At 36.2% G+C, this 25,914-nt stretch overlaps 1 protein-coding gene across 3 annotated transcripts in view; it reads right to left on the bottom strand.

Moving 5' to 3' along the window:
• LOC125654098 (S-adenosylmethionine sensor upstream of mTORC1-like) overlaps window positions 1-25,914 on the bottom strand; it is a 60,546-nt gene that overhangs the window by 11,814 nt on the left and 22,818 nt on the right. For all 3 annotated transcript variants that reach the window (XM_048883881.2, XM_048883882.2, XM_056142775.1), the window contains exon 5: window positions 328-442. In XM_048883881.2, coding sequence (XP_048739838.2) covers window positions 328-442 — 115 coding nt within the window. The remainder of the gene's footprint in view (window positions 1-327; window positions 443-25,914) is intronic.

Below are 25,914 nucleotides of genomic sequence, written 5' to 3'. Positions count from 1 at the left end.
CAATGCCGGTGAACGGCTGCAAATTTAGGCTTATGCTCGGCGCTTGTGGCCTTTGAGCAGGGAGGGATCTTTATCGTGCCACACCTGCTGTGACACGGGGCCTCGGTTTTTGCGGTCTCATCCGAAGAACCGCCCCATTAGTCGCCTCTTACGACAAGCAAGGGGTACTGAGGACCTATTCTAACCCGAATCCCCTCGGGATAAATAGTCCACCGATTTGTTTGCGTCGGTTGAGAAGGAAATTACATGGGGAGAAAATGAAACTGGACCTAACATTGGCAGAGAGTTAGTCTGCTTGTTTCAGTGGAATGATACTATGATACCTACCTCGGTCGCCGGATAAAGGTCGATGCCAATGACCTCAAACTCGCTAACTTCTTTAAAGGGATTATAACAGCTCCCGACGTCCAGAACAAGTGGTTTCTCCGGTACGGACGGGGCTCTGAAAAGACAATAAACCATAATACACGTTCAGAACAACCAGTCTTCTGTATATCACGATAATGCATGGTGACGTCTGGCATTGTGTTGCGGGAGCAGACACTTTTAGACCGTTTAGTCGCAAGCGTACACCAAATTAACTCCCGCGACTGATGGAAATTACATCTTGAAAATTTAGAAACAAATTAGAACAGTTTTTATATCTTTAAAAAAGCCAAACCCATAAACAATACATATTGTGAACATTTAAGAAATAAAATAAGAATGTGATATTTCTCGCATAAAAAAGAGATGGCAATATATTCTGCTTTGTTTGTTTGTACATTGCTTTACGACAGATTGGACAATGGTTCACTCATTCAAAGACACCACCAGCTGTAGGTAAAATGCCACAGATGTTGACCAAAGCATGGCGCTCAAGGTCGTAGCAGTGAGGGTTATTTATCGTGGAAACATCTACCGTTCACTTACGTCTCCTGAAAATCATTGTAATCACGAACTCCCGCCTAATTCGATGGTTTAACATAAACAATATATTGTATTGATTCAAATACACATTCAAAAGAGGGTATTGCACTTTCTATATATATTTTTCTCTCTTTGCGCTGCAGAAAACAGAACACGGTTTTAAATCGACGGTCGGCGATCAACATATAGTAAATTAGTATTCAAAGACTGGACATAGCTCGGTCCTCTCACAGTAATCACGATCAAAGCCCCGGACACAAAGCAAACGCTTTTAAACGATACAATCATTCAAGGGGTTTCCCAACAGGGTTCAATTCAACGCTTTCGAAATATCTCCAGTCATAAGCCTTTTAAGGGTTTTTAAGGGTTTGTATGCTTACATACAGAAATGCACGGAGATATACATTGCTTTCGAAAATTTTTATTGTAGCAACCATGGTAACACATTACATACTTTAGCGTGTCTTCTAATCAATTACTGGTTTATGGTGCATTACAATCGGCCATTATGGGCTAATTTAGGGCGGTGCCGAGGCATTACATGTACCTACCAAAGAAATGAAGAGACATACCGCTAGCCTTGGTGAAAACATTGCACACGCTGTACCTTACCACGCCAAACCAACAGTCCGATACAGCTGTGGCGGATTCGACATTTTGTATGATAAAAAAGGAAAACGTGAAAGCACACATTTATCCTTTCTTCTTCACCCTTGGATATTTATATTTCCAGAGTTTTTGCCTTTTATATTTTTACAAATTGTAATGTCTGCCACTTCATCATGAATACATTGCTGTTGTGAACAATACGCGTATGAATCTTGGTGAGAATATAGTACGTTAACGCGCTTCATGAAGTATGCAGGCGTGAAGTGTCGCAGTTCATACCCTCTTGCGTTTTCAAAAAAAAAAAAAAATGTAATATATTTCTTAAATATCCATTAACCCTGTAATTTATTTGAAATAACTTTATATTTCTGACGATCATTTAGACTGACCGAATGTCTGCTTTGACTGTCCAAACCAGGAAAACCAACGAACAATTCGTCAGTAGAACACAAAGACCAAATTAGTAGGGTTACGTTTTTCTTCAAGTCGCCTCAAACAATGACACTTCAATGTAATACATGTACTTTTACGCTCCCAAAGAAAACATTTTTAAGCCCCGAATCAGAGATGGGGGGGGGGGGGGGGGCGTTTAATTTATTCTGTCGGACTGGTAATCCATCTTTATAATGTATTTACCAATAAGAGATAAAAATTCAAAATTGGTGGTAAAGGACAAGTTTCTTGATTGGTCAATACCATAATTACTCAATGTTAAAGGTCAGTCCATAAAACGCTTGAAGTTGTTGATATACCAATATGGCTTACATACCAGCAGTGAGCAATATTGTGAAATTTTCCTAAAACAGTGTCTAAATTTTACAAACATAAGCCCATTCACGCAATCTTTTGTTATATTTCTTTTGAAATTGACATTGCTTTCATCTGCGATAATGAATACATGTTTATTGCAAACTAGTTCGATGTGCTTGTTTGTTTATTTTACGTCTCGTCGAAAATTATTCTACTCATATTGAGACGTCACCAGCTGTAGGTGAAGCGCCACAAAGTTAGACCTATGTTTAGCGCTCGGGGCCGAGGCAGTGAGGGTTCTTCATCGTTCTAACGCCTGCCGCGACAGGGGACCTCCGTTTTTAAGGTCATATAAGAAAGACCCGCAATTCTCACTTCTAAATGCCGAACTTTAGGCGAAGGAGCAATCACTACCTATAATGTTTGACGTGGAGATCTCGAACTCACAAAATCCCGGTTACGAAGCGAACGCTCTACCACTGAGCTACCGCGACTAGTTCGATCGGTTTTTGGTACGACCTGCCCACGTAATAATTACCAAACATGGAGCGTCATCGGTTTTTGGTACGACCTGCCCACGTAATAATTCCTGTTTTACCGGGTGATAAAGGTAGCAATCATTGCAGGAAAAAAATCATAACCCGCTTACGCGGTCAATGAATTATTTCTGCAATGCTAACAACCTTCATCACCCCATAAAACAACAAAGAAAGCATTGTATTGTTGAAAATGTTGATACATTGCAAATGTAGTGTTACATGTGGTTTGATAGAGAAAAATTGCCCTAGCGAAAGCACACACAATGCCATTTATAACAATCGTAGGGAATTATATACTGTAACTAGTAATTGTGTTCAATACTCACAATGTTAACATCACCCACTATACGATATATCAGACAAATATATTACGTTTTATACGATGTTCATATAAAAAACTATAGAGAAATGGAATTTATTACATGTATACGATGATTGTTTAGAACATCCAGGGACGATATTCTAGCGCGGAAATGAATGTGTAATTCAATCCAAATTCTCTTTCAGGTTTACATATCAACTTCACTGCAAATGGGAAAAAAACCTCGTGCTCTTAAACGAATCGTCATGGCATCGAACTTAATTCGTCTTATCAGCCTGAAAAATGATATAAACGTTCTCGTCATCAATATTTATATTTGGCGTTCTTTTTCCCGATGCATCACAGCAAATCGGGTTGTTTTATTGACACTAGGAAGTGTTGAAAAACAAGATAAGACCGAATCAATAGCACTGAGATTTACCGCCTATACATACAAATATCCTGGGTAAACAGAAGCAAATACAAACACACAGGGAATCAATACGCAAGGGCGCTCTCTCAGTAAGAGTGTTTGTTTTCTGCAAATTACGAATTAAGTTTCAAATCCATTTCTCATGTTTCTTGTCAAAAGATTAGTTTCCTAGCAACCGAAAGAACAACAAAAGACATCAATAGAAAGCAATTTCTTAGAAAAAAAAGTTCATCTCAGACCGTGATATTACCATCGAGAATTGCCTAAACAAATCCAGCAGTGAGGGTACATAAATACTTCTTCACAATAAATCCACCGTGATGCAGCACAACTGCGTCAATATATCCATTTCTGTCTCCACATAACGGGTTTGGATATCTATAGTAACATTATGCATGCGCATGAAAGGACAGGTTAGCTATTTTTCATGTTGCACAGAAATTTGACAAATATATTACATTAGCATAACTCGATCATTCGTAGTCTGTGGAAATACTCATCCATTCAGCATACTGTTTAATTTAAAGACTGTCTTTGTGTGTGGTGGGTGTGTAAATTCCGATTAGTTTATCCACACGTGTACGACACTAGGCAGACGGTCTTGTATATTTCTATGGCATATGCTATTTTACGTAACATTAAAAACAACAACCCCCAATTCAGAAGAAAAACCACGTGAGTTTTAAGTACAAACAACTGTTTATACAATGTACATGTATTATAGGCTATATTCCGCTTCTAAACATTTTAAAGAGGCCCATGGACCACACCGCTCACCTGAATCACCTTGGCCACGCTGTTCTTCAGAACCAGATTTTTACCCTATATAATCCCATAACAATATGATCCTAACATAGTCCCATTAAACTTGAATCCATACAATATGGGAATGTCTCGATATAAATAGGACTAATGTGGTCTTACTGTTCTGGAGAAGGAAGATACCTGATTTTAGCCCCACCCTACCTGCGAGTCTATAAGAAAAACTCACCTGAATTCAGAACGTATGCATATTGATATAATTTAGTGTGGCCCTGCTTTAATTCCTATTATATGAATCGGCACTAGAATGGAATTCTTGTATATGAAAATATCTAATAAGTGATTCTTGATGAGAAAAGTTTTAAGGATTATATATCTAAAAAAAATAAATTCAAGTTTCGCGCTGGTATACTTCATGAAGCGCATTCAAAATAATTATTTATTTCATTTTCTATCTATATATCCACAATTTACTTTCATTTCTGTCGGACATAGGGGTATGGAGTGCATAGCGCCTGTCAAGTTAAAGTCTAACTAATGGCACACTGATTTTGACTATGGATAACTCCGTTTACCTAATCAAGATGTAGGGTTCACGGCGAGTGTGATCGATGGACAGGGGGGTGCTTACTACTCCTAGGCACCTGAACCCACCTCTGGTATATCCAGGGGTCCGTATTTACCCACCTCTCTATTTTATATTGCTTATAGAAGTTATGAGATTGATCACTGTTCGTTATCTCTGCTACCTTTCATAAGAATGATATAAAGAAAGCAATTAAATTCGCGGACCGTCATCTTCGTAATATGCTGATAATTAAGGAAATGCCATATTTTTCATTTTACCAAAGTACGTCAAATAAATTATCGAAAGAGTGAAGCAATTCACAGACATTTCCCTTAATCCATAGTTAACCTACATAAACAGGGCAACTAATACGCAGGGTAATACATACTTAATTAACCTAACATAAACATAATATATATCTAATTAGGTTACTAAGCAGGGGAGATTACTTAGTCTGACCTGACATAAACAGAATAGGTACTTAATAAGATTACTAAGCAGGTAGGGGGGGGGGGGGGGTACTTAACCTGACAAACAGAATAGGTACTTAATAAGGTTAATAAGCATGGGAGACTTCTATCATAGGATATGCTATCTGGAGACTGAATAATGGACATGCGTTGTTGATGCATCTTCATAAATAAATGAAACCACAACCCGCCACTACATCTGGCTATAACCGACTTCACTAGTAGATCCACTATGTGTATTCCTACAGCGACACGAAAATCCAAAATTTTACCTCGTATTCCTGCAGCGCCATGATAATCCAAAATTTTACCTCGTATTCCTACAGCGACACGAAAATCCAAAATTTTACCTCTTACTCGTAATTTTGCCGCTACATCATGGGATTAAAAACAGAAGGCCCAATGAGCAAACGTTCACATGAATCAGCTTGGTTCTGCAGTTTTTTAGAAGATAAAAAAAAGACCGATTCCTTACAGTATTTGTTCCCAAGAAAAAAAACCTGAACCCATGTTATCACTACTCCTAATCGAAACCAAGGGAAGACTTATCCCAACTTGATTCTACAGAATTTATATTTTGAATAAAATTAATTTCAAAACAAACTGACTAAAAAAAAAATAATTGTAAAGTATCTCGCTGGAAGTTTTGTAAGTTGTCAATATCTTTGCTTCGAAAGTCATGTTTTTCTATGCTCCCGAACACCGGAAATAAGGTTGTGTTTTTTTTTCATTGGGACTAACCGCATTAAGAAGCCGATACAAACCTTGTAGCGAAAATACCGGCGCTGTGTCCCATGGGAAGTAAAAGAAACGCGACCAACCGTGGGTTTCCGATGATGGGGTAAGGGGTAAATAAATAAAATAAATATTTATTCGGTATATATAGATACATACAAACATACATGTACATAAATACCAAGGATAACCCATGAAAGCTCGAAAGCTTATTTCCAATGGGTTCATTTGATGCACGGATGTTTGCGCTAGGGGGTCATTTATGTGGGAGGAAACCGGAGTACCCGGAGGAAACCCACGTGTCCGAGCGGGCAACCACCATACCCTCTCATATACAACCACTGCCGATCACGGGGATCGAACTCGGGTCACAGCGGTGAAAAGCGAGAGCGCTACTTCTGCGCTACCAGGGTACATAGTGCCTGTCATTTTAAAATCTAACTAATGGTACACTGATTTTGACTATGGATAACTCCGTTTACCTGATCAAGATATAGGGCTCACGACGGGTGTGACCGATCGACAGGGGATGCTTACTCCCCCAAGGCACCTGACCCCACTTCTGGTATATCCAGGGGTCCGTGTTTACCCAACTTTCAAATTTATATTGCTTATAGAAGGTATGAGATTCATCACTATAAATTTGTTATCTTCAACTTTCATAAGAATGATAATAACAAACAGAACAATTAAACTTACGGACCGTCATCTTCGTAATATGCTGATGATTAAGGACATGTCATGGATTTTTTCAATTTACCAAAACACGTCAAACAAATTATCGAAAGAGTGAAACAATTCTTATACCTTATTAACCTACATAAACAGAACAGGTACTTAATAAGGTTACTACGCAGGATGATACTTACATACTTAAGGAGGTATGCTACACCAGATATATTTGATATGGATGGGAAGTGGATGATATGTACAACAATATTTTGAAATTGGAAACTTTCAAATTTACTTTATTTAGTCAAAAATGCAGTTTTAGTAGAAAGCAATCTGAGAAAAATTCAAATCCCCTACTGTACACGAACACGCGATCTACAGTTCAGTTAACTTGCTGACCTACTTAGCGAGGCGAGAATATTTTAAATGAATAATCAGATATTGCTGATATTTATATGTCCATCCATGTTTAAAAGGAAGCCATTATGACGATGTAGAGTCAATTAACCTGACGAACGTACGTAATATGGTTACTAAGCAGGGGAGATTACTTAGTCTGACGTAAACAGAACAGTTACTACGCAGGATAATACATAATTAACCTAACAGAAACAGAATATGTATCTATTAAGGTCTTTAAGCAGGTGGGGGGGGGGGGGTAATTAACCTGACGAACAGAATATGTACTTAATAAGGTTACTAAGCGCGGGGGGGGGGGGGGGGGGGGTACTTAACCTGACGAACAGAATATGTACTTAATAAGGTTACTAAGCAGGGGATACTTCTACCATGGGGTCTGTCATCTGGAGACTGAATAATTGACATTCGTTGTTGATGCACCTTCATAAATAATTAAAATCAAACCACACTCCGTCACTACATCTGGCTATAACCGACTTCACCACTATGTGTATTCCTACAGCGACACGAAAATCCAAAATATTACCTCGTATTCCTACAGCGACACGAAAATCCAAAATTTTACCTCGTATTCCTACAGCGACACGAAAATCCAAAATTTTACCTCGTATTCCTGCAGCAACACGAAAATCCAAAATTTTACCCCTTACTCGTAATTTTGCCGCTATATCATAGGATTATAACAGAAGGCATAATGGGCACAAAGCTTGCATGAATCAACCTCGTTCTTCAGTTCTTTAGAAGATTAAAAAAGACTGATTCCTTACACATTCTGTTCCCAAGAAATAAAAACTTAACCCATATTAGCACTACTCCTAATCGAAACCAAGTCACGACTTATCTCAACTTGATTCTACAGAACAATGGGGCGCTCTATATAATCGTGCGTCATGCGAGGTTTTCTACCCGATTTAAGTCTCACCTTAACCTCATGGTTTTTATGTTGTTGGTTTTTTTTTCAATCAAATATTCCTCCATACATTCTGATGTAAAATTCTGAATGTGTATTATGGCCTACAGCTGTATTACTCATATCCCCGTGATGTTGATTTAAAGAAACTGAATCTACACTACTTCAGGAAGCTTGCATGTTGGTAAGACTGATCCAGACCCTACCCTTTAGAGGATGAAAAATTTATATATATATATAAAAAAAAAAAAAAAAGAAGAGCTGTGATCTATCTCATAATTCCTATAAGAATATAAAATTAAGAGAACGGCAAACACGGACCCCGGGACACACTAGAGACGGGGCGAAGTGTCTATCCCCTGACGACCGGTCGCACCCGCTGTCAGCGCTCTATCTTGATCAGGTAAACGAAATAATTCGTAGTCAAAATTGCATACTAAGAGTACAATTTGTTACAAATGATATGAAACACGTCAGAGAGCATTTGACCTAATAACAGGTTGTACTTGTAAATTAGATCGTTATTATAACGATCATAGAATTTGCGAAATGCTGAGTTTAAACGAGACTGCTAAACAAACAACATGTTTTTAAGATCTGGATGTATTGCAAACCTTTGATTACCTATCGAAGTCGCATCCCATCACCAGGGGTAGTGGGTGGTGGGCAGAATTTAAATAAACTTGAATCTGAACAACCAGAGGGTCTTTTTATTCTAATATCACTAATCATAGTCATGCTATTTCTTAAAAGGAGAAAATTTCAAAGGTTTTTTTTATCTACATGTATTCCACTTTAAAAGTTTTTTCCCGATTTACTAACGTAGAAGTCATTTACCCAATGCTGCTTTGTGCCAAGTTTGGATCACATTGGTCTAGTAGTTCTGGAGAAGATGAAAAATTTCCGGACAGATTGACATACAATTTACAAAAGCTCACTTAAACTTTCAGCTCAGGTGAAGTAAAAAGTGTTACTTCTAAATAGCAACTATGGAATGTGTCTGGGAATCATTTGGTTTATCATCGATTGTCCTCTAGAAGCCTTTTTGTGACTAGAATACCTATGTGTACTTCACGGTGGGTGTGACCGGTCGACAGGGAATGCTTACTTCTCCTAAGCATCTGATCCCACCTCTGCTATATCCTGGGATCCGTGTTTGCTCAACTCTCTATTCTGTATTGCTTATTGATCACTGTTCGTTATATTCATCTTACCTTTAATGGTACACAATAATACGTGTAAACCTACTTAACAAACTTGTATGCATGTCATAACCGAGAGTCCGAAACCGTCTCCATATGAGTGAAAAATTCTCAAGCGGTACGTTAAACAATATACAACCAACCAACATAAACGGGAGAAATAAAAATGAATTAGTACACATTCTTTAACAGTTACATGTAGTAGGTTAGCTGTATAATCCCTAAATCCGTTCCGGTTCAGTTGTACAGATAATTCATAACAATCACAGAAATATCGCACAATGACTCGTATAAATCAAATCGCGAGAACATAAATTCGCGAGTGCTCTGTTGATCGAGCGTCTTTGCATGTTATTTAGCAACATAAAAATAAAAACGAACAATTCTAATTCGTGAGTGATGTTTCTCGCGAAATTACGCGATAATAAACTCCTCGCATATATTTAAGAATTACAGTAATCTACCAGTCTCAGCAAATAACGAAAGCAAAAAGAATCATTACATCACTCCATGGAAGCATCTTAAAAGATGACATTAGAATTAAGACGTCCATGTCGTGAAAATATAAACTCTAATGATCAGAAAACAATAACATATTCTCACTTGTATTATAAGAACATGACATGCCACGCTACCTTAACATATCTTTCTTTAAAACGTGGAAATGGAACAGTGATAAATATATCACATCATATTTCCTAAATATCACCTTGATTTCTTTTCACCGAAATTATATATTGTGTCAAATATGTTCATTAGAGCATAAGCTTCGAGGGATACGGCGACAGTTGGTCGCATCACTAAGAGATCGTTAAAAAAAGAGACAGAAAAAAGTAATATGCCGCTGTCAAACTCTAGGCTGTAGTCTCATATAGTACACGGTATCATAAACTAAATCCATAGAAATCAATTTTTAAACAAAACCCTGAAGTTAGCGTATATGGCTTCCAAACAGATTTCCATAGCCCACATGGCCCGATAAATTAATGATATTTTTCTATTGTCGCAAACAAGATGTGTTTCTGAAATTAAATGTCCCCGGGGTTAGGTAATTCCTATCTCACCTTTGACCTAAGCAATGAATGATGCTTTCATTGTAATCAGTCCTGAAACTTGTCGTAAACTTTAGACGGTAGACAAACAGACACATCAAAGAAGACGCTGTATACCGACTTCCGGGGTATACAACTTTTAAGATAAAGGAATTAAAAACATGCAAATCAAGTGTTTTCTGTATGTCATATGGTGATTTGTTTTTTCAACTTGTAAATTAATACGGTTTTATACAACGAATATCAGTGAGTTATCGTTCCTAGAGTAGAGGCGCTGCATGTCCCGTTCCAAGTGATAACTTTCGCCTCGTGAAACAATTAGGGGCCTATGTTACACTGCCGTTAGTTGAACAATGACAAGCACGATTTGACAAAAGTCAAATCCTGAAATTTAAAACATACAATAAACCCACCAACACGTTCCAATACTTGGATCGCAGGAGTGTTCCCAGTCCTTACCATGAAGGTGAAGCTATTCTGAAACACAAGTACAGGGGTGTAGCTTTCCTTTGATAACAAGTGAAGCATAATGATATCTGCAAGGGGTATGGTGGTCGTCATAGGCTCCCAGTGGGTCCAGGGCGGTACCCAGGCCAGGAGTGGGGGTCGCCATAGGCTCCCAGTGGGTCCAGGGCGGTACCCAAGCCAGGAGTGGGGGTCGCCATAGGCTCCCAGCGGGTCCAGGGCGGTACCCAGGCCACGAGTGGGGGTCGCCATAGGCTCCCAGCGGGTCCAGGGCGGTACCCAGGCCAGGAGTGCGGGTCGCTATAGGCTCCCAGCGGGTCCAGGGTAGTACCCAGGCCAGGAGTGGGGGTGAGGCGGAAACGGATGTTAGGAATATTGAGTGCGAAAATCATACATTTTCTGCACACAGTTTTGTTAATTCCACCGGTGTCTCATAGATAAAGATTTCATTCCACCTGTTATGAAGCGCAATTATTAGCGTTAAAAATATTGTGAAAGATAAACATACAAGTGGAAAGTTGATTGATCTTTCTTCATTGTTATGTTCTCTAAAAATTATACTGTCCAATTAGGCGATGCTTGGAATCAGCAAATCTATCGAAAATAACTGTCTGATTCCTGTGAATAAACAGCAAAAAAAAAAAAAAAAAAAAAAATGAAAAATAATAAAAAAAAAAAAAGACCGAACAGATTATCATCGTTCATAGTAGACCTTTTCCAATGTCATTGTAGAATATGGTCCTCGGAAGACCTAATTTATATAGATGTAATCATTTCTATTCTATTTTGTAAAATAATCAAAATGCCTGTCACTATTTCAAGACTTCTCTTCTATTATCCTTTTCTTGAAAAATATGACTATTATATTTATTTATTATATCTATCTGTCCGAGTAGGTATCGTTATTAGGCAGTGTCATGTAGAAATCTGGGCCAAACTTCTCTGCTATTCCAAAGTTGGCATTTATATCGTATGCCTTCAGTCTGTTGAAAAACAAGTATTTTATTTAATTCACGCAAGGATACTGTTTGAATACAACATGCGGTTTTGGGTATCGAATTACAATGGACCGGCAGGTTCTCTCCGACGACCTGAGACTCTCGCATTTCTATTTCTTAATTCGTTTCTAAACTGAATTAAACTCATTAAACCATATTTCTAGCTCTTCGTTATAATTCATTTTGTAGAGTCTATTGTACCCATTGAAAATACATTATAAGCGAAGAAAAATGTTGTTAAACTTTACTGCCGTTATCTCGAATCCAATGTAAGCATGATGTTCTTGGACCGGGATAAGTATCGCCACCTACCGGGAAACGTGGGGGGGGGGGGGGGGACTCACTACTATTTCCCATTATTGTATTATTCATGTTGACAGTTTGTACAGGGGGCTGGGGTGCGGGATGTAATAGTAACTTTGTACACAAATCCTTATTTTATAGTCCTTATACTACAGTACATTAGTATCGTGCTCATAACCTTCTTTTACATCCCTTCATAACAACGTGGGGATCCGGGTTAGAATAAGTCCTCAGTACCCCTTGCTTGTCGTAAGAGGCGATTAATAAATGGGGCGGACATTCGGATGAGACCGCAAAAACCGACGTCCCGTGTCACAGCAGGTGTGGCACGATAAAGATCCCTCCCTGCTCAAAGGCCATACGCGCCGAGCATAGGCCTAAATTTTGCAGCCCTTCGCCAGAAATGGTGACGTTTCCATATGAGTAAAATATTCTCGAGGACGTTGAATAATATACAACCGACCAACACCCTTCCATAGGGGTGTCTACTAGGTTCAAAATCAGGACGAAAAGTCTTATAAAACACTTCATGTCAGTTTATCCTATTCTTTAATTGACTGATTGTATATTGTTTAACGTCCCACCCGAGCATCTTTCACTCGTATGGAGACGTCACCATTGCCGGAGAAGAGTTGCAAAATTTAGGCCTAGATAGTATTCTCGGCGCTTACGGCCTTTGAGCAGGGAGGGATCTTTATCGTACACACTTTAACCCGCATCCCCACGGGATGAAGTCTAGCATTTATAAGATCAAATACGGTAAAAAAATATAATTGCTGGATTTTAATATAAATAGTTTGGTTTTGCTTAAAGAAAGAAAATGCCATGATGTAATTTCGAAACACCTTACAATCACGGTCAAGTAATTCTATCGTACAAATCTCTGTGTGAATACAAACCAAACTAATTTACTGTTTATAATACAGACTGAAAAAAAAAACAACAAAAAATTGACAAATGACTTTTCTATCTCTTTTTATATCATCGGATTAAATGAAAAAATATATAAACATTAACATAAAAATCGAAAGAAAAAAAGGGAAAGTTTGGAACATTTTGGATGACAACAACCGAAGAAAGTATGATGTACATTTGACTGTTAAAATGAATTTTGATCTAACCTTGAATAAAACCGGAAATCAAAGTTTACTTTACTGGGAAAATGACAGGCTTTGCTCCTTAAACATTTGAGTTATATCATGCTGAAGAAGCATTTTCATATCTTGCAGACCGATATGTGTCACTCTCGCATCAAATGCGTCCTTGTTGACACATTATCCGTTGTTATTGATCTATTTAACCGATATTTTGGGTATTTCACTTTGAAAATTTACATAGATTGATCCAGAATTATCAAATTTACAAGCTTTCTGGCAGTTGGGGTGTCTTTTAATTTTTATGGACGAGGTATATTTCTTCATACCATCAATACTTCCTCTCGAAGCTAAACAATTATGGCTGTAAATAATAATGGTACCAAACAACGGTTAGAGAAATCACCATTGGAAATAAACCACAGGGCTGGAGGCCAGTTGTTAGGTCGGTTTTATTTATGATGTAAGCACACCTGGTGTAAATCCACCTGGCTGAAATTCACAGGGATCAATGTCTTATTGAGGAGCGACAGGAGAGGGGAAAGTCTCTTGGAGGACGATGCTTTCCGATTGTCTCTAATCTTACGCTCACTAGACTAATCCTGTATGAATTAATTTACAATTTGATGACTATCACGATCACATCTTTTAAACAGCTTAGATTTCTAACAGACATTGTACACAAACCATTCTAAATAGATATATTCATGTAACCAAATCTGTCTTATTACAGCAAACCATTCACTTAGAACAGAAACCCAAGTTCTGCCACAACTCTCCATTATGTGAATAGACGACTTAATCTACACGTATCTAAGATAAAATCACAACATCACCAGTTATTCTCTAATAACTGTGAACTACTTGTCTTTTAAAGGAACTACATTTGTACTTTCGAGTTTCGTTGCACATTTTCCCGTGGGGATCCGGGTTAGAAAAGGTCCTCAATCCGAGACCCCGTGTCACAGCAGGTGTGACACGATAAAGATCCCTCCCTGCTCAAAGGTCGTAAGCGCCGAGCATAAGCCTAAATTTTCAGCCCTTCACCGGCTATGGTGACGCATTAACATTGTATGCTCTTTGACACACTACTTGGCAATGGCCATTAGAAATGTTTTATAGCGTTTTGAAATTTCTAACTTGGTCCAGAAGGCCGGACTAACTAGGTCCAGAAGGCCGGACTAACTAAACCCAGAAGGCTGGACTGACGAGGTCAAGAAGGTTGGACTGACGAGGTCATGAAGGCCAGGTTAACTAAGTCCAGGAAACCAGAACACAGACTAAACAGGGTCGAATTTTGATGAATGCGTGCAATTGTTCTATTCTACAAGGTGTAGGATTTAAACTAAGTTATCTAGCCTGCAGATGTGCAACAATATTTCAGATGTAATAACAGTGACCGACATCGTTCTGATTAGCGACCAAGTTGAATTGTTCAATGTTAAGTAAAGCAATGACACTTATATTTCGCGGGTGCTTTTCTATTTTAGTAGCTGCGTATTTTACAAAAAAAATGAAACTTTTTTTTTTAAGGATAACACCTGTTCAAGGACACACAAACTTGGTTCAAATGATTCCATTGACCTATGATATTAGGATGAATGATTCCATTGACCTATGATATTAGGATGAATGATTCCATTGACCTATGATATTAGGATGAATGATTCCATTGACCTATGATATTAGGATGAATGATTCCATTGACCTATGATATTAGGATGAATGATTCCATTGACCTATGATATTAGGATGAATGATTCCATTGACCTATGATATTAGGATGAATGATTCCATTGACCTATGATATTAGGATGAATGATTCCATTGACCTATGATATTAGGATGAATGATTCCATTGACCTATGATATTAGGATGAAGGACTACATCACATATATCATTTGTATGAGAAACCCATATTATCTGGATGAATGGATATTATCTGGATGAATGGATATTATCTGGATGAATGGATATTATGTGGATGAGTGACCTATATTATATATTATTATATAGCTAATAAATAGTCTAATATAAAATCTGCGTAAAATCTAGAGAATGTTAGCGTTCGATATCCTGAGAATTTATTGAACGTTAACTTTGCATTGCGTAAATTGTATGCGCCCAAAACATTCCGAGTATGAGCGTTCAATATTGACGTTACCGTAACGACGTAAACAAGCCAAAATGTCAAACGACGGTCCTCCGAATCTGACAGAGCCGGTATTTGATATTTACTTAAGCAAAATGTTTTACTGTACATAAATTATAATGTCCCGATTTACAAAATCAGTTTGCTTCATGCATTAATGACGGGTTAAATATTGAACTGCATGCTGTTATTGCATACCCTCACCTTAGACAGTGTTAGATGCAATATTGATGAATTCTCGTCTATTTTGGAGTAGTTTGAGTGAAAATGGATATAATTTAATAACTAAATACTTTAGTTATATAATAAAAGGGTTATTGAACTTATATAAGTGAATATTGGCACTCGTTGGCTGTCAAAATGCACTCGCAAGCTCGTGCATTTTCACAGCCAACTCGTGCCAATATTCACCAATATAAGTTCAATAACCCTATATTATCTGAACGATTGACCTTTATATATATTATCTGAATGAGTGAGCTATATATATTATCAGAACGATTGACCTTTATATTTGTTATCAGAATGAGTAAGCTATAAATATTATCTGAACGATTGACCTTTATATATATTATCTGAATGAGTGAGCTATATATATTATCAGAACGATTGACCTTTATATATATTATCAGAATGAGTAAGCTATATATATATTATCTGTATGAGTGACCTATATATATATATTATGTGGATGAGTGACCTATATATATTATCTGAATGAGTGACCTATATACATGTATATTATGTGGAAGAGTGACCTATATATATCACCTGAATGATTGACAGGGTAGTTTAATCCCAGGTAGCTATATTTATTCAACAACAATGAAATTCCCAACTTGAAGGATTCCTAAGGACCTTTAGTAAATTTGAAATCACAAAACCGTTTTCTAAATCAACAATATCAAAACGTATTGATTTTCAACACTTTACACGATCATTCCATCCCATAAACCAAAGACCAGGCTTTTTGACATCAATACATCTGCTTATTCACTAAAAATGGAGCACGGAAATATTCATACCTTGTAAGCAGTCATCCAAAGAATTTTGTTAAACGCAACTCTGATTCCACGCACAATTACTCTGAAGTTAATGTGATGCCGAAGTTCCTTATTGACAGTACCTACGTAGTCTTTGGTGATCAGGTCTTCCAAAAGTATGCTGGAATTCCCATGGGCACACATTATGTATCTTGAATAGCTGATTTGTTTTATATTCGTAAGGTAATTCCATCCCTCTAAAATTATTGGTTCAATCGTATATTTGATTGTAAAATGATTGTGAAAGAAATGAAATCTTTCGCATAATGGACTTGAAAAATAATTTAATGAAAATAGAGTTATTGCCCTTGGATTCAATATTTTGAAACATATGATTGATCATTCATATCTAACTTAGACTTTTGAAATAATTTATGGTTAACAAGATTTTTTACAATAACTATTGAACAGGACCCTAACAAAATATATGTTCCTGTCATACATAAATCCGAAATCTTATGACGTCACAGGAGGGTGAAACTACGTTAAAAGGCAGAATTTATTTTTTTTTAAAAGCTACATTAGAAAAAAAAATATCTTGCTGTGCCCTTCTCCTCAATATTTAGATATTAACCACGCTTATCTTCATTCGATTTGATATATCCAAATGAACTTGAAATACAAAAACACCACAGAGTCGTCCACACCTCATTTATACTTATACATTTTATTGAACATAAATGTTAACGGAAAACTAAAAATCCGACTTTATGACAATCGGAATGACTTCAGGTCCTCTTTTGTTAACTTCCCACATTTATTTAATAATATTCCATTATCACATGCATATGGGTTTTATGTCTTTCAACTGATTCGATATGCAAGAGCATGTCCTGCGGATGATCCAGTTTTTAAACGAGGTACATGTAGGCTACTGACAAATAGATCATACAAGGATTTCAACAGTTTCGTTTAAAGTCAGTATTTCGCATATTCTATGTTCGATAGATGATCTTATTTGCAAATACAAACTGTGATCAGGTCGAATGATGTGTGAAATGTCCCATATCAATTGTTAGACTGTTATTTACATACCGATTTTGGCTATAAATTACTTTTTACCTTATCACGGTATAAGGTACACGAGGGGTGAAGATGCTCATTCCTCCTAGGCACTTGATACCACCTCTGGTGTTACAAGGGGTCCGTGTTTGCCCTACTTTATATTTTGCAATCTATGTAGAGATTTTTTTTTAGATTGATCGCTAATCCTTATCTTCACTTTTTCATGTCGCTGGTATAAATATGCTTCCACAGTTATGATAATGAAAAACGTTTCTATGTCGCTGGTACGGTTATGCGTCTACAGTCCTAATCATGAATCGCGTATGTTTGACGAAATTAAAACCAAAGAATACTTTATTACAGAGTAAAATACACTGTGACACTTTGCTGTTTGTTAAAAATTCTGATGTAATGGAATTGTTACAGAATGTGGGAGAGATAATCAAGTGCGTTCTATGTCTACATTTATAGGTCATTGACTAGATATCGGGGATTATGCCTACACGAGGTCTTCACAAGGTAAAGCGGAATGCCTTGCATATTTCCCCTCATTCAGTCAATAACCTTTTTATTACATACTGTTCTAGTACTTCTAATTCTAGAAGTGCACGTTCGTTTACATCAAGAGTCGTATGCATAAAAATTCTTAAGTCCTTAAGCATATACTTAAGTATGAATTTCTTGCTTAGCAGGTTGAGATTTTACTTAGCATATTGCTTAGCAGATTGCATAAAACTTCTTAACTCTTAAGTATATGCTTAAAGTTAAGCATGGTCTTTACTTGTCTTAAGTTCTTAAGCATATTGCTTAGCAAGAACAAATGGCTGACAGAAAACAGAGAACATTCAAACCACGAATTAATCCCTTAGAATCAATGACATCAGCAGAACTGCAGCACAAATTTAGATTTGATCAGGAAGGAATTGAATTTATAACAGATTTAATTCAAAATGACATTATGCCTTTGACCAACAGAAATCACAGTGTGCCTGCAATTGTGCAAGTCATGGTTGCCTTGAGATACTATGCTACAGGTAAGATGCAGCTATGTAGTGGTGACAACTTTGATCTTCACCAGTCAACTGTTTCAAGAATAATTCAAAGAGTTACTACAGCTCTTGTTCAACCAAATATTGTCAAGCGATTCATTTCCTTTCCAATGGACCCAGGAACTATTCGAAAGCACCAGGTTGACTTTTTTGCCATTGCTGGTTTCCCTGGCGTGGTTGGGGCGATTGATGGAACTCATGTGCGAATTATAGCTCCCAGTGAACACGAAGTGGAGTATGTCAACCGGAAAAACTTCCACAGTATAAATGTACAGATTGTATGTGATGCCAGTTATAAGATTTTAGATATCGTGGCAAGCTGGCCGGGAGCGACTCACGATGCCAGAATACTGAGGGAGAATGGTCTATTTCAGCTCTTTCAACGACGTTTATTGCCCGTGAAATGCCATCTTCTCGGTGATAGCGGTTATCCTGGGAAAGACTGGCTGCTGACACCTTTTTTAAATCCACAAGAGTGGGCAAGTCACAGGACAAAAGATTTTTTTCTCTTGTCAAAGTTTTTAACAAATTAAGTTATCTTCAGCATTGGTTACAAAAAAGAGAGAATATGTTGCATTGAAAATAAAATTAGTGAAGAAAATGTGCGATTCCTCCCTTACAGTATAATTGCGACTCATATAAACTGCACAAAATAATATATTACATTATAAGTAAATCATCAACGTCACAGAAAAAATGAAATTAATGTTATTGTTAGATCATACTATTACTTACACTTCTATAGCATGCTATTTTTAGATTTATTCCTCTTTAAAGACATCTCATAAATTTATAAGATAATTTATCTTATAAAACTTACAAGATATTTTCTAAAGTTTATGAAATATATTAATTGTATCCTTTATAATTGGATATCTGATAAAATATACAGTATTTCATATATTTTTCTTAACAAATATATGTTATATATTTTATAAGATATCTTATAAAACATATCTTATGTCTTTTAAGATATCTCAAACTTAATAAGATATTTTATCTCAAAAACGAATTTTTATAAGATATCTTGTTAACTTTATAATGTATCATATGAATTTACTTTTATAAGGTATCTCATAAAACATATAAGCTATCTTGCATGTATATTATAAGATATATCAAAGTTTGAGCTATATTTTTTTTTAAATTGTTTATGAGATATCTTATAAGATATGCAAGATAACTTATAAAGCTTGTGAGAAATCTTATAAAACATTTAAGATATCTTGTGTTTTATAAGATATCATTAAAATAAATTTAAGATACCTTCTATTCTTATAAGATATCTGTTAAACATGATAAGATATCATTTGATATACAAGATATCTTATAAAGCTTAGGAGATATCTTTCATAATTTATAATATATATCTTAAATATTTTATCAACCGTAAATTATATGAGATATATATCAAGGTAGATCTATTCTCATTCTCATTCTGAACTTTTGTCATAATTTAGATATTTCAGTTAAAAAAACAGGTGTCCCGGTAGGGTGGCGTTAGCGCTCTCGCTTCTACAGTAACAGTTGCGACCCGAGTTCGATCCCCTAGTGCCAATATCCGTGCATCAAAGGGCCCCATTGCAAATCAATTTCGAGCTTCCGTGGGTTATCCCTGTACTTATGCATGCACATTATATTTATTTCTTATTTATTTAGAAGGGTCATATCGATCAAAGGTTTTACATTATTCATATTTTTCTGTCATTAAGTTAAATTAAAAATTTCTCAAAATAGCAATGGTTTATTACTTCTCAACCTCCTCCACCGTTCGCTTGGTGGAGGAAGAGGCATTGATGGCATCTGTGATTTTCCTCCAAATCTCCCGTTTCTTTAATGTCGTAACCCCCGTTCCGAATTTAGCTCGAAGGATACTTATATGTTCCTCTACACACTTGCTTAAAAACAAGCATTCATCTGCTGTCCAATTCGGTTTTCTTTTCTTAGTTGTCTGTAATGACTGACTCTCAACACCTTCTCTTTCTGTCATATTTTCAAGGATCAAAGTAGATGCAGATGATAAAATCGGATATAACGTCATATAAAACGACATTTGATTTTTGGTCTATTTATTTTATTAACCTTGCATAACACAAAAAATTATAGTATTTCATCATTTATCAGCGATACAAGAGAGACTTATCAAGAAAATGTTCAACTCCATGCAATCTGTGTTTACGGTAAAGTGAAAGCGGAAATGACGTTTGACATAGCAACGATAAACTTAAGCAGATTGCGATGTACTTAACTAAGAACAACTAAGCATGTTGATTAGAGGTTTTATGCAACGGAACTTAAGAATCTTACTTAGCTAAGTATATACTTAAGAAATTTAAGTATATACTTAAGAAAATTCTTAGAATTTTTATGCATACGACTCCAAGTGGTTAGGTCCATATTTATATTTGTCAACAGATGTGACGTAACAACTGAATTAAACTAGTTCCCCGACTACCACAGTGCGATCTTCAGGAAAAGTATGGATACTCTTTATGTAATGAAATAAGAACAACAGACATTGATTATACAACTGTCTGTTTTGTGTAAATCAATCTACAAAATTAAATCGGGTGTCCACGACTTTATTCTAATCTAAAACTAATCTTATCCTGCTAATTATGAAGTATAGTATGCATTTTCGCGCATGTTGCAGGATAACTTCCGAGATCGAAATATATTATTCTAAAACACATGCATAAAAGCCGGGATGTTAGTCGACGCTTTTATACATGAAACAATATCTCCAGAACGAAGAGGATATCTTAAATCAGCATCGACAGCTTTTATTTCTGTTCTACTATGGTCCAGAAATATACAGGTGACCGTTTCCCAATATTGTTACGAATTAGGTCAGTCTCCTCGTGACGTCATGTCGCTACTGATTGGTTATTTTGTGTCAGTACCGAAGAAGAATAGTCATGACAACTTTTTAAACAGAATGCATGTTTCCTGTCGACATAAAAGGTGAGATAAAATGCCCTATACGCTTAATTTACCTTATTACCAATGGGGCTATTACGTACTATCCAGTCAACATTGTATCAATTCCATGATCTGGACCCACTCTGATTTGTGGAAGAACACCTCCCTTATTGGAAGAGGGTCAACTGGTCTGTTTATCGCCATGCTGGTTTAAATGTCTTACTTTCTCAAACAGCATCCTTTAACTCATTAATCATTTTTTGTGATATATATTGATCAATTTATATAACCATGAAATGAGATCATCAGTTATCGATTTTCTTGTTGTATTGATAAAATACGAAGTGTAAAACAATACATATAGTATCGCGAAAAAGCTATGAAAAAAGTCAATATCTAACAGTTGTTTTAGTGTAATACACAACCTCTACTCAGGTTGAAGACGTGAAACTGATATGGTCTCTATATTATATTTTAACCCATCTTTCTTTTTATTGTGACCGTTTGGTATATTTCACTATTCTGATAATCTTTTGATGACGTAATCGGTGTATTGCAGTATAATGGTAGCGGTATTTCTGTCGATTGATCTTTTAAATGTAAACACGTAGTTAAAGATATAACATGTAAAATAAACACAGGCAGTTATTGGGAGTGGGATATATAGTTCAAAGTCCATGACCTGACATGAAATAAGCTTAATTACTGACAGTAAGCTTACAGAGGACCCTCACACTTCTAGTTTGGACTGTCATTCCCACAGTTGTGATGAAATCAACTCAGACCCAATTGATTCATATTTGCCAATACAGCCTATTATTGGGTCAAATGCTGTCTGACGTGTTTCATTCCGATTGTTAGGACGTTCTTGACACACTGATTTTGACTACGGATCACTCCGTTTACCTTATCAAGACAGAGGGCTCACGGCGGGTGTGACCGGTCGACAGGGGATTCCTACTCCTTCTATGCAACTGATCTCACCTCTGGTATGTCCAGGGTCCGTATTTGCCCACATCTTTATTTTGCATTCCTTATAGGAGTTATGAGATTGATCACTGTCCATTATCTTCAAGCTTCATATAAATCAAGTTGAATAATTAAGTTTGACAAAGAAAATGTTTCTATACTGCCATTTTACATGATATAGTAAACAGAATATATGTATTGACCTGGATCGAATACAAAATATCTATAGCATCACCTGCAACACGGTTACACATATTTTCGACAACCCATTTACACATATTTTTGACAACACGTTTACTCTTATTTTCAACTTCACGTTTACACATATTTTCAACGATACGTTTACACATACTTTCAACGATACGTTTACATATAGTTCCAACAACACTTTTAAACATATTTTCATTAACACGTTTACACATTTTGACAACACGTTAACACTACTTATTTTCGACAACACATTTAAGCATATTTTCGACAACGTTTACACACATTTTCGACAAAACGTTTACACACAATCTCTACAACACATTTAAACATAATTTTGACAAGTTATTCCCTATCATCTATTTTAGTGCTGTGTTTGTACATTTTGGAGCAAATTCTAGGACATTTAAAAACCAATGACTAACAAACTACGTGGAAATAAAATGAAAAGTAATGTAAACAGTTTATTTTCGAAATATATTTACTGCAGTTGTGGAATGTCAACCCCCAATTGTACCACGTAGTTTAAGAAATCCGCTATCAGAAAGCAAATGACATGATGATAGCCAACGTATTTTCATTTTTATAACAATCAATTTCTGATAATAAAAAAAAAGTTTCATTGTGGCGGTTCGTAACTCATAATAAACCTATGTAATATCTAATATGTGTGATGTCACAGGAGGGAAGATTACAGTTAGAATTACTATAATAGCAAATTTAAAAAAAAACCTAATCAGTGATCAACAGCCCATGTACTATGTCTATAAAATAATATTAAAAACTCAACATTTGAAGAAAATTTTGAATTTGGCATGCTGTCCCCAACTACGATATCTGTGTACGTGTCAGGGTGGTCATTTAAAAGGTTTGTCACGTGACCGGAAGCAATGACACATAATTAAATCTATTGAAAAAGCTATTGAATGATTTAGATTATCAATCTGAACTGATATGAACGGAAGCCATTTATTTACTGTAGACCAGGACAATTTCATTTCCTGCCTAAAATGCACAAAGGAGACATGCTAGGCCGTCCAGTAGTCAATGCCATCGGCCATCCTACGACGAAAATCTCTTAATTTATTGATTTACATTTCCTTCAGCATGTAGACGATTTGCATAGTTGGCAGGTGTAGATAACGAACAGTGATCAGTCTTATAACTCCTATAAACAATGCAAAATAGAGAGTTTGCCAACATGGGCCACTAGATATACCAGAGGTAGGATCAAGTTCCTAAGAGGAGTAAGCATCCGCTGTTGACCGGTCGCACCCGCATTGAGCCCTATATCTTGATCAGGCAAACGGTGTAATACAGAGTTAAAATCAATGTTCCAAGAACGGCCGAACAATAAACTGTAACATCAACTTGTTTGTCAGTAGCCTGTCTCAATTCAAAAACCGATCATACGCAGAATGAGCTCTTGCGTATCCAATTAGTTGAAAGATATGAATACACGATATGATGGTTCCAAGGCACAGTCAGCAGTTGATGAGATGTCACGGCAGGACCGACAGTTTCTCCTCCAGAACAAAGAATCAATGGCCTCGAACGGCCTCGGAGTCGACTCGTCCACGATTTCCAACAAGGGGTGATGGGGACGATGACATTCTTTCACAATGTGTGCGTCCCATTGACATCAAGAATTTTATGTGCACGGCAATGGTTTTTAGTTATTTAACAAATCAATTAACATACACTGCCAGTCAAACTATATACAGTTGCATACGAGCTAAAGTGGTAGTGAAGCGGTGACGGACCCGATGCCAAACCCTGAGGTTGTTTTTTTTTTTTTTTTTTTTTTTTTTTTTTTTTTTTTGCTTCTATAAGAGTCTTTTTTTTTATCCTTTTGCTAAATAAATGATCAATCCGGGGATATATGATCCTTATTTGAATTCCTAGGCTGCTAATTTTCTCTTTCACGACTTTGTCCACATTCTTTACTTTTATCTTTTCTTTACCGTATTCCAATGTTCAAACTTGTTAACAGTGTATGATAAGGAGTCTCAACGGGTACGTTTTAATTCTTGCATTGATTGCCTTAATTAATTAACTCGTCCTCCGTGAGATGATTATCACTTCGCGCATTGTGGATCAGTTCATTGGGCGAATACGAAGTGTTTTAATTAGTTCCATAAAAACATATTGATTAGCAAGCTAAAACAATAAATCTGTAAGTTTTAGTGTGAATACTTTTGTAGATCTTTGATTTTCTTTACGCATTTTATGTAAATCTTCAAAATATAACTGGGAATGGTTTTAATTTTGATAACATGATTCTAGCCAGTTTACCCTTTATAATAAAATAAACATATCTCATTCCCCATATCATAGGATACAAAGTGGTTTGCAATTGATATTTTCACTCCTTGAAGAACGATTACGTATACATGCCGAGGCATTAGAATACCTAATTTAATTGTATCAGCAACACGGAGAAAATCAGACATTGAATTTATTTTTCATTTTGCCTACAGCAATACATAAATGGAAGAAGTCAATTTGTGCAGCTGTATTTTCTAAGACATGCCTTATTCGGTTAATGTGATAGCAGGATACACAGCCGTAGATACAATACACCACAAACACTGAAACACCTACATCACTTAGCGTCGTTTTATCAGAACAGGAAATGGAAGATATATGCATTATGTTTGATAATTCAATTTCCGCTGACTCTCCCTGAACAGTTAAAACTATCAATGAAGTATTGTTATTAGATGATATTCGCCTCAAGTCCTTTAGAATATTTATTGATTTTTTGTTTTTGTTTTAGCAGTCTAACACTCTTTTTTAAATATCCCAATGGTTAAGCTGTTAATATTGCATAACTGGGTAACTGATATCAGCATGTAGAGGCCGCTGTGGTTAACCAAATGATATTTTGACCATAACCTCCCTCTCCCCCTCTTTGTATCAGATACGAAATATGAAAATTCAACAGTAATTCTTGAGTTGGTATGTCGTACGATGAAAGTAATTTTCATTAAACATCAATCTAATTAATAAAAATGAAAGTTTTGTTTATCTTTAATTCGTTTCATAACTTAACATTTGACTTTTCCAACATCGGATCAAGATCATTTTAAAAAATTGGGAATTTCCAAATTGATATCGTTCGATTAAAAAAAAGAGTATAGAATTATGTGCCGAATTAAACAGCAGTTCTTCGATGCCAAAAACTTGACCATAATTTTGTCAGAATAATAAAAGTATGTAAAATAATAGTATCTGACAGTTTATATTTTAATTATAAAATCAGGATAAATGTAATTTCCAATAGCGGGTACATGTAACACGAAAGATGCATGGAAACTAAATTTCCCCCTTCTTTCCTTTTATTTGTGTATTTTTTGATCACAGGAGATGTT

The sequence above is a fragment of the Ostrea edulis genome, chromosome 7 (assembly GCF_947568905.1).
Source record: "Ostrea edulis chromosome 7, xbOstEdul1.1, whole genome shotgun sequence".
NCBI lineage: Eukaryota > Metazoa > Mollusca > Bivalvia > Ostreida > Ostreidae > Ostrea > Ostrea edulis.
Note: the sequence above shows the minus strand (reverse complement) of the source record. Positions and strands in the feature narration are given on the sequence as shown.